Raw genomic sequence first — 10,839 nt, 5'->3', positions numbered from 1 at the left:
ATACACTCTATTTAACTAAGATTTGTTGTCAGTATATGAAAGTATAGAGCAAGGGTAGTCAACCTTTTTATACCTACCACCCACTTTTGTATCTCGGTTAGTAGTAAAATTTTCTAACCGCCCACTGGTTCCACAGTAATGGTGATTTATAAAGTAGGGAAGTAACTTTACTTTATAAAATTTATAAAGCAAGTTAAAGCATATAATAATAATTACTTACCAAGTAACTTTATGTCAGATTTTCACTAAGTTTGGCAGAACAAATCTTTATAAAACAACTTACTATAGTTAAATCTATCTTTTTATTTATACTTTGGTTGCTCCGCTACCACCCACCATGAAAGCTGGAACGCCCACTAGTGGGCGGTAGGGACCAGGTTGACCACCACTAGTATAGAGGGACTATTTCTAAAAAGAAGGGCAGGGAGAGGAGGAGTAAAGTTATCAGGTTCTCCTGTATGATAATGCTCCAGAAGCTGTGCAGCTGCTCAGGCCTTTAGAAGGGTGGGCCCTGCCATAGACTACTGGGGTCACATCACCTTGGTTTCTAAAGAAACTCTCCATAGGATCTCTTAATGGGTAGTGACAGAATGCTAACGGGTTCTAGAGGACAAGGTATTCTTCTATGTAGGCATCACCAATAGAACATTAAGTGGGCTTTTCATCTGGTTTCCCTGACCAAGGCCTGAAAAACTGACTCTGGTCACTAGTGAAGATGCTAATTACCCTGCTGCTGAAAAGAATGCTGACATCCTAGTGACAGGTTAGCTTCATGGCAGGCATCCTTTTCAAATACTTTGTCCTTTGATCAAGATGCCTGATTTCCAACTAAAGATTTTCCAAATAATAATCAAAACTTGTCTTCTCTTTTTTTTAGGCTCAGAAAAAACAAAAAAAAAAAAACAAAAAAAAACCTGTAAGAGTAAATAAATGCAAGTGAGGCAAAGTTTATCATCCCTTTCCTGTTTACCTCTTCTTTTCAGGGACTTATAGTTTCTACACAAAGTGTAGCCCTTGGCTACAAAAATATATTTAAAAATGCTTTCCAAATAATTGCTCTGAAGAAAATAGTCATTTATTGTCAAAGCATCCAACATACCCGGATAATCTATAAAGTTTAATAAATCTTTCCAGGGATAAAAGAAACACATACTATTCAGACTCCATTTCACTGGCACAAAATTACACTTTGTATTAAAAGGAAATGCATATTTACATAATAATGACATTCTTCATTGAAGTCCATAATCATTTCATGATACATGCACTTACCCCTGGAAACTTAAATTTAATGGTGACCCCCTTTTAATTCTTTTATTTTTGTAAGAACACAAACTATCATCAAGAAATGCAGAAAGCATCTCACCCTCCTCCTTTACTTTATATCTAAAATAAATTTTGCCCTTACATATAATTATTACATCTTAACTGTAAATGCTTAATAATTTAAGTAGAAACGTATGACAAATGCATCAATATGTTGCAATATATGACATTTAAAAAAATGTACCTTTGTTTTTGGGAAAGTGAAAATGCGTGCATTGGAAAGAAAACCCCTCAAACAACCCACCCAATCAAAAATCCACCATCCTGTCTCGTGTGTGTGCATGTGTGTGTGTGTATGCAGTGCACGTAGGTCGCAGGTAAACATTTGAATGAGATGACTGGAGGAGCACATGTGTGTGAAAGCATGTGTGTGAGTGTCTCTCTGGGTGCAATGTTTCAGGTCACAAGGAGGTGGTGGGTGCCCTCACGTGCTTGTTTCTACAGGTGGCTTGACTGTGCGTGTACGCGACGCGTGGAAAGCTGGGGTCGTTTCCGTGTCAATTATGGGAGGTCATGTGCCTGGAGAGGTGGTGGCGCTCCCTGAAGGACTCGTTGCAAATGGGGCACTTGAGTTTCTCCTCCCGCCTTCGCTTCACCAAGGGCTCCAAGGCGTACTCCTTCTTGTGGTGCGACCGCATGTGGTAGACCAGGTCGGAGGTCATGCGGAAGGAGGCGTTGCACTTGGCGCACCAGTTCTGCGCCGGCAGACACAGCGAGGTGAAGGAGGGCGGCAGCAGCGTGAGCGCCGAGGGCAGCTGCAGCTGCAGGGGCCCGGCCGCCGCGGCCGCAGCCGCCGCGGCGGCGGAGCTCTTCGGCCAGAAGGCGGTGGCGTAGAGGAAGGGGCTCTGTTTCGGGAGCCCGCCGCCGCCGCTCGGCAGGGCCGCGCAGCCTCCGTTCAGGTCTGCGGCTCCCTGGAGCTTCACGGCCAGAGGGTCGCTGGCGGCGGGGTAGAGTCTGGTGGGGCCCACGCCGTCGCCGGGGTGGCACGGCTCGAGCGCGCTCAGCTTCTGGCCCAGCACGAGCGGGGACAGCTGCGAGAAGGAGCGCGCCGGCTGCGAGAAGGCGCTCTTGCGCTCGTCCGACGCGGCGCCCTGGCCGCCGCCCGCGCCGCCCGCGCCGCCGCCTCCCAGCTGCGGCACCGAAGTGAACGCGCTGCTCCGCGCCGGGCTGCCGCCCTCCAAGCGGCCGGGCAGCGGGCCCGCAGGCCGCGGGGCTAGCAGCTTCTCGGCACCGCCCGGCGACGCGGCCACGGGCGTGGAAGAGCCGCCGCCGCTGCCCGCGTCCTGGTCGTCGGCGGCCGCGCCCCCGCCGTCGGCGGCCGCCTCCTCCTGCAGCCCGGACGCTCGGGCCGCCTTCTTCACCTCCACGAAGGCGCTGCGCTTCGCCTCGCCCGTCTCGGGGCTGGGCGGCGCGAAGAGGCGGCCGTTCTCTTCCAGGCCGAAGTAGCTGCCGGAGGCGCGGTACTGCTGCGGGGTGCACACCAGGTCCTCCTTGGAGGCCGGCAGGGGCCGCTCGGGGAAGCGGCCCCGGCCCCCCACCAGTCCCGCGCCGCCGCCGCCGCCCTCCGCCGCCTCCTCCGGGAACTTCCTCTTCCCTTTGCCCGCGCCCGCGGCGCTGCCCTCGAGACTCAGCTCTGCCTCCTGGTGTCCGCCGAGGCTGCCGCCGCCGCTGAGGCTGTGGGCTGGGGAGCAGGAGCTGCCGCCCCCGGAGTTTTCCAGCTCCCGGGCCAGGTTGTGGAAGTCCGTGGACGGCTTCGCGCTGCTGCTGCCGCCAGTGGCGGGAGGGTTACTGGGCTCGGTGGAGGGGGCCGGGTAGTGGTGAATAGGGCCGGCTTTGCAGAACTTGGGGCTCGGGCCCAAGGGCGCCTCCTGCTGCTGCTGCTGCTGCTGCTGGTGGTGGTCCTTGCCGCCTCCGCCCCCGTGATCCTTGGTGCCCACGCCGCCTCCCTGCTCGTCTTGGGGGCTCCTATCAGCGCTGTGAATTCTCTTGGGGCAGCGGAAGCGCAGATGTGCCACATAGGGGAACTCGAACTGGAAACGCTGGCTGCATTCCAGGCATGTGTAAGGGGACGACCCTGCAAACACCACACACGCGCACAGCACATGATTACTCAGCATCGTCTCCAGGCCAGTGTGCCATCACCCCCTTCACAAATCCACCTTTATTGCTCAGTGCCTGATGAAAGATCCTGTACGACATGAATAGTTTTCCCTCCTGATTTGGGGACAGTGCAGTAATTAAGCCAAGCGCCCCCGATTTCTTTTCACCTATCTGCACCAGCTTCATTACGGACTAGACTTCAGATGTTTCCTAAGAGGCCCAAAGGGAGGAAGGGCGCGCGCCCAGGCGCCCGAGTGAGCCCCCACCGCTCCCTGCATCGCTCCCCGGTTAGCTAGGGGCCCACACACAGGTCGCGAGCCAACCTACCATTCATTTTGCTGTGGGATCTAGAGGGGCAGAGCAAGAGTAACTCAGTCAGTTCTTTCCCGTACCAAACTAGTAACTCCTCGTCTTTGGCAATCCTGCGGAGAGAGCGGTAAAACAGCTGTCCGTTTTTTATATAGGCTTCAAGGTTCTGCTCTTCTTTATCTCTGGCTGACTGGACCAGACGCAGCCACATGAGACCTTCTGAGGAACCATTTGCCGCCGAGGTGTCTACCTACAGTTTAGAAAGAAGAAAGAGTACAAGAAGGAAGGGGGTCGGGTGGGGGAAGACTCTTGTAAGAGACTGAAGCCAGAGGAATCAAGAACATTTCCTGCATGTCATTCTTTTCCAAAAAAAAAAAAAAAAAAAAAAAAGCTGAGGTTAAGATTCCAAAAACTTGACCCAAGTTAGCAAGAGAATGGTCCTTTGAAACGCTGTACCAATCATATAGATTATTTAAGTCATCGTTTTTATAATATTGGTTGAACATCAAATGAGGAAACTTTTTTTCCAATTCAAATTACTTCAGAATTTACTTCTGAATTATCCTATGTTACAGAAATGTGGGTGGATTTTGTTTGTTTTGGAAGTGAAAAGCTTAGATCTCAAATTATTTTGTGGCATTCACTCATCTTCCTAATTTTAGCTTAAACAATCATTTTTCTCTGTAAAGAATGAATGGGAAGTAAGAGGACTTTTATCTTCAAATTCAAATGTATAGATTTAAGGATGTTTTATTGTCAAACTATTAACATTTTTATTTAAATACAAGCTCTGGGCATTAGCTACCCTTCCCAGAAAGGGTACTATATTTAGGGGAACAAGAGGCCTCCTGTGTTGGAAGGCAAATGTGTCCAATACTTAGAATAAACTTACAGAAAGTATATATTATGCAAATATCCCCAATCATCTGAAATCTCCCAGAGTTAAGTTCATCACCAGGAAAGCCCAGAACTGAGGCCCTGACTTAAGCATAGCTGGTATTCCAAATAAAATTCTGTCATGTATTCCAGAAATTCGGTTGACAATAATTTGAGCTTAATTTTCCTTTTCAGTATTTGATCTATAAAATAGGATGACTGACATTACTGCAATTGCTACATTCAGAACCTGTTTCAGCTTGTCATTAGCATAATTCTTCGTCTGTTTTTAAGGGACGTTACCCTCCTACCCTAAGTAGCATTGGCCCAGACTTACCCGGAAGATGTAAGGAACTGTCCTCTTGTCGGTGGACTTGAGAGCTATGAACGCTATGCTGTCGTACAGGGAGGTATGGCTCAGGACGCAGGGACCGAATATCGCGTTCTCAGGAATGTCGCAGGTGGTGTAAACGCTGGTGAAAATATCTGTCAGACACTGTTGGACAGCCTTGGCGTCGCCATCCCAGATGCCTCGCTGGACGCCTGAGTCCTCCATCACTGGAGACAGACACACAGGACCGAGGCGAGTTACAGTACTCCTTTGCCTTTATGAATCCCAGACAGAACATTTTAACTACTCGACAGATTTTTCTTGAATTCGCCTGATATTTTGCATAGCTCCTACTTCATATATAAAGCCAGCGACAGATTAAATCTGGCACAACTTGAAGATGTTAACTAAAGAATCCTTTCCTTTCCTTTTAAGAAATCATTGGAATAGTAGGAACTCAGGGTAGATTGACTGCTTGCGAGAAAACAGGGCTAGGGGAGACTAGATTTTTTTCTTCTATTTTTATCTTTTGTAGTAACTTGAGGGAAAATGGGGCAGAATTCTTTGGGGTGGTGAGGGATGGGGAGAACAACTGAATTTTTTATTAGCCTATAGACTTTCTTGACTGAAAGGAACTTGTAACTCTTGAGAGAAAGCTCCTCTCCTTTCCTCGTATGTATTGGACTGGGTACCCAGGAGCCGATCTTATTTTATTTTCTTCCAAAGAGGGGGCAGCATTAGCGAACAGGTGGAGACAGCGGAGCATGGCGAATGGATTTCAGTGGAGTGTCAGGGCCACTGGTTCCGCGTCAGCTAACCTTTCTCTGCCGCCTCCGAGAGGGGACGTGTGTCTGCTCATTACCATAATCCAACACCGGCCCTCCGAGGCTTTAATTAAAAGCAGCAAGCAGAGGTAATTATTTTTTTTCTCGACATGCTTATTTATGGATGAGGGTGAATCCCAGTTACCTTGTTATACAAGGGGGTGGATTGAGTCGCGTGTGCCTCGTGAAGTGAGAAGGTACAGGGCAGGCCCTGAGTGTCCCCTGTCTGAAATACCGCGTGTAATGACTGGTGAACTCTCACTCCCCCAGATACGACCCAGCCTGGGCAAGAGGGAACAGCCCGCTTGAGCAGACCCCGGCGGACTCTCCAGCTGTTTAATCCGCAGCGATTTAGAAAGTAATGCCCTGACGGAGGGCTCTCTATTAAGCTGTCATTTGACTTTTTTTCCCTTTGCCACTGGACACTACCTACAAGATTTATCATTAAAAAACAAACAAACAAACAAAAACCCTGGTATTTAAATCTTAAACTGGCTTTATACTAACTGCATTGTTCACTTTTTCTGATTAAAAGATTCACCCAAGTTGGGTTTTCCCTCATAACGCCACCGTAGGCAATAAATTATGTGTGTTTTGTATAATTGAAGTAGCAGGAAAGAGTAGACCTGATCCCCCCCCCAGATGCTGTTCATTATGGAATAATATTAGTAATGTCCATTTTAATCTTAATGTCTATTAACGAATTAATCTTGCAAATATGATTACAAGATAGTGCTTTTTTTTCTTTGGAGCTAACAGTGCATGAAACTTTGGTCCTTCTCTTTTTTCATACACTCTGCTACATCCCCCAAATGTCAAGTATTACGCTGTTTCTGCCAGTCAAAAATAAGAGAAATGTCCATAAAGTGGAAACATACTTTATGACACAGCATCTATTCCTGGGCATTTTTACCTCACACAAGGTAGACTTTCTCATCTCCAATTAAAAATTTAAATATTTAAGAAATCCTCCAGAACCTCTGGTCTCCTTTTCAACGGAATCCTATTCTCTCCTTTTCAATTTCTCCAATTCAGCGTTTTATGCCCTAATTTCTCTCTTTCTTTTAAAAGTCTCTTTCACACAAGCGCTTCATTGTGCCGGGAGGTCGCCCCGTCACGTCGGGCAACAGCAGGAACACAGTCATTAAAATGCAGTTCTACCTAACAATACGGCGGAAAGACCCTCGCTGCACCGACTAACGGGTCCACGTCGCCGCGGCGGCCGCCACGAGCATCCCGCTAGTTACAATAACCGCAGGCTGGAGCCTGGGCTCGCTCTCCCGCGCGCGCTGGCCTTTGCCACCCAGCCTTTCACAGCTCAGCGTCCTCCTCTAGGCCCCGGGTTCTCAGCCGCCCGGACGTCCTTTCCAGAGCCGGCTGGGCGTGCAGGAAAGCCGGCGCACCCGCCGGCCGCTCCTCCCCTGGAGGAAGGCATTGTCTGGCTGCCGCGCGCTCCCCCGTCGCTGGCTTCGCCGGCAAAGTGCTCTCCACCAGCTCCTCCCTTTGTGTAATCTTATTGGCAGCAGAGATCCCCTCTACAATTATTTTCCCCCCTCTTCTGGAGACTGAGAAAGCGGAGGACAACATTTTTCACTCTCCCCACCGAACCTGCTTTCCTCCCATCCCCCCGCCCCAATCAATGCAAATAGACTTACCAGGAATAAGGTCAGGATGGAATCGGCCAAATAAGGCCACCTGGAACCGGGAGATGCTCTCGAGCGCTTCTTTTGCCTATTGAGTCAGTGTATTTCCATGTCAAGAGGTGTAGGTATTGCTGTCTTTTAGGCTCAGCCTAAAGAGAGGAAAGAGCTGGAGAGAGAAATGAGGAGAGAGGTGGAGAGCGAGAGAGAATGAGAGTTGTACAGATGGACCCGATGCAGTGACTGACTGGCACGCAGACACACACTTTTTGTTTGCTGCACATAATCTGCCCAATGACGCGTGACAGCCCACGTCCCCTCCCTTTAACTCTTTGCTGGGCTGGGCGCTCCCTCCGGCGCTGCTTGCCTGGAAGCGGTCTCTCCGGCCTGCGGGCTGCCCGCAAATCCTGAGCGCTTTCCCCAAGTGGCAACGCCTATCTGAGAGCACGGCTAGTCCTCCTCCTCCTAAAGCATCGGCCCTCTGGGACTGGTAGGAGGGAGAGATCGGTTTCGGGGTCGTGTAGGGAGGTCCCAAAAGAACTGAATAGGGCCTTTCCCGTTTCCTTTGGCACTTGGAGAACCTCTGGCGGAAAGGTGGCCACTCAGCGTGCGCACGAAGCCCGCGCGCAGTTCCCGAGCCTGAGTTCTGTTCCAGGGAGAGGGGCTGCGAGCGAGCCCCGAGGGATTCTCTGATCCTTGAGCAATCGCTGGTCTGAGCACCTAGCTGCTTGGGGGGCTGATAAACCAGGTCCAGCTCACTCCACCAAATCCTTCAAAGCAAGATTCAGAAAGGAAGCGCTTTGGAGAGAACTTTTTTGGTCCGGTCTTCCTGTTGAGCCGGAGATGGAGCAAGGAGGATGGAGTGGGGACCTTGCTAGACCTCCTAAAAGGATTGAGAAGGATTCGTCTGGTCCCCAAAACACAAGTGCCTGGGTGGAGGAAGGGGTCAGGTGGAGATGGGTGGGATGGTCCCCGATGCTGGAACCACGGTATTGCTGCTGTTCCAACCTCCGCCCGGCGCACTCTGCTTAGTCCCCGGGGGGTCTCCCGTTGAGGGCGGCCTGCGTTCTAGGGGCTCCGAGGGTGTGTGTGTCGGGGGAGGAGGAGTGAGTCGAAGTGAAAATTATTACCGAGATGGGACCTGGCCAGCTACCCACGTGCAGCCGCTGGTGGAACAGTGGATGGAGCTGCCGCGGCCGTCCCGGGAGCCCCGTGAGAGCTCAGCCACTTAGAGGCGCTGCCTGGTCCCTTTGGGGCAGCAAGCTGATGCTAATGGTTTGAAGCTTGTACCAGCCTGAAAGTTGACTCAGCCAACAGGGGCCGCAACACATTTTCGCTGGAGGTTCTCTGGGTTGTTCTTCGCCGTTTAACTCTACTCCTGGGCAAGAAAGGCCTTTGAGTGGTACAGAAGGTCCGGCGCCCTCAGCCCCACCCACAGTACCATTACAACGAAGGGGCAAGCTGTTACCTTTAGGATAAATCGGACGTGTAGAGCTGGCTCAAGTGGACGAAGCAGAACCACGATTTAAGAAGCAGAGGAGTCAGTCTCGTTTTAACCCTGTGTTTAACGGATGGAGCAAGGTAGCAGATTGAGAGTTGGCAAGGAGCAACTTAAAGGAAAAGGTGCGCACGGTGTTAGCCTGATCTTCTGTCGCAGCTCTGAGACCTCCCTCCGAAACCCAGTGAGGCAGCGAGGCGCTGGTCGCCTTTCCTCGCTGGCGCCTGCGATTACGGAGGCCAAAACATTTTTTCCCCCTGACGAGATATGTTTTAAAATGTGCGAGAAATTTCCCATAAAGTGAGTTCTTTTCTCCTTGGTCTCTGTTTCTTCCCTTCTCTTTTCACCGGGCGCTGGCCAGCCCCCCACATGAACTCCCAGTCCTTCCCATCAGAAGAGCCCGAGGCTGAGGACTAGGCTGGGACTCACGGAAGGAAGGGCTGGGAGATGCCCATATTAGGGGGAAATGCGAGAATTCTCCCTTAACTGTCAGGTTAGCTACTGATTTTTCAAAGAAAACTTCTCAAACTCTCGCTGTCTTTTATCTTGACATATCATTTCTCTTTATGAACGTGGGTACACTTTTAAATAGCTCGGCCAAGGGCAATTCATACAGTGACCAAGGCTCAATGTTGAGGGCCCTCACAGGTTCATATGTGAGAATCACTGTATTTAGCCATCAATTGTCTAATGACTAGATACTCCATTCATTTCTCTCTCTTACTCTCAAACACCCTCATCATTTGTTTAAAGTAAGGGTGGGGGAATTAGAAATGTCCAAAGAATTACATCAAACATTTCAAAAATAACCCCAAACAGGGAAAGTTAGCTGCCAGACACTTAAGTGAATCCACAGTAGAAAAGAAAAAAGAAAGAGACGCAGGTATAAACAACCACAAGTTAAGATAAAGAAGTAGACACAAGACAGTTGTGGTCCCTTAGAAACTATAGTCTCATAGAGCAAAGGAAGGTGTGTGTGGTTTGGGGACAGTGTCCTCAAGCCTAATTCCATTAAGCTGTTGAATGGAACATTCCTCAAAGCCTGCTTTTGCTGTTATTTAGAGAACAGGAACTTTGCCTTTCCCAGGAAAAATCATCTGCACATGCAAGGCACTTTAAGATAATCTATTCCATGTTCCAAATATAAAAGCATGTATTCCAGAATGTGGGCATTCTGGAAAACCTTAAATGCTAATGGAAGGCATTTTTTCCCACTGGCCTTTCTTTTTTTAATAATAAAGGGTATAATTTAGACTATGTCTCCTCTGAGGTACTGAAACCTAGACTTCAGTTTATATAAAATAAAGAATGCTTCTGGTACTTAAGTTGGGGTGAGGGAACTTGACCTTCCAATTCACAAGCACAATGTAGCTAAGATTCTAAAGACCTAAAAGGGGAGAGATTTGTTGAGAATCTGGCCATCAGTTTATACTTCCTCTCAGTTTTATTTTTCTGATTTCTAATTAGATTTTCCCTATTAGTTTCAGAAAAATAATCTTCAAATAAAAAATCTCTAATATCTTTATGCATGCAACCAACTTTGTTTTATGTATTAAATGACTAACAAAAAAAGCAAATGTGGGTAAGATTAAGCTAGAAATTCCTATTTTGAGGGTTTTCTAGTATTTTAAGAGGTATATATATTTTTGGTAATATAAGTGGTCTGCATGGCAATTATTGATAGGAGGTAAAAATATCTTCAAATTATGTTTATTACTCCAGAAATTTATGGGCTAAAATGGTGGATGAATTAGTTTGAAATCACTCTGCATTATTACTTACCTGACTTCACTATACTAATTAAAGGTCTGAAGCACTTCATTCAGCACTAAACAGTGCTATAAAAGCACACCTCAGTCAATATTTTTATCTACTTCACATGGAACAATAGGTTTATGCACATAATTGGAGCTCTTTTCCCTGGGATTTTATTTC

The 10,839-nt window shown here is 48.5% G+C and overlaps 1 protein-coding gene across 1 annotated transcript; it reads right to left on the bottom strand.

Moving 5' to 3' along the window:
• Window positions 1-1,079: 1,079 nt before the first annotated feature.
• Window positions 1,080-7,636, bottom strand: PRDM8 (PR/SET domain 8). The gene is made up of 4 exons (XM_066386149.1): window positions 7,422-7,636; window positions 4,949-5,169; window positions 3,754-3,985; window positions 1,080-3,400 (listed from the first exon to the last, which is right to left on the bottom strand). Exons 2-4 carry the CDS (start codon window positions 5,165-5,167, stop codon window positions 1,824-1,826), a joined length of 2,028 nt encoding a protein of 675 aa, XP_066242246.1. The 5' UTR covers window positions 5,168-5,169; window positions 7,422-7,636; the 3' UTR covers window positions 1,080-1,823.
• Between the last annotated feature and the right edge of the window lie 3,203 nt (window positions 7,637-10,839).

This window comes from Saccopteryx leptura, chromosome 5 (genome assembly GCF_036850995.1).
Source record: "Saccopteryx leptura isolate mSacLep1 chromosome 5, mSacLep1_pri_phased_curated, whole genome shotgun sequence".
Lineage (NCBI taxonomy): Eukaryota > Metazoa > Chordata > Mammalia > Chiroptera > Emballonuridae > Saccopteryx > Saccopteryx leptura.
Note: the sequence above shows the minus strand (reverse complement) of the source record. Positions and strands in the feature narration are given on the sequence as shown.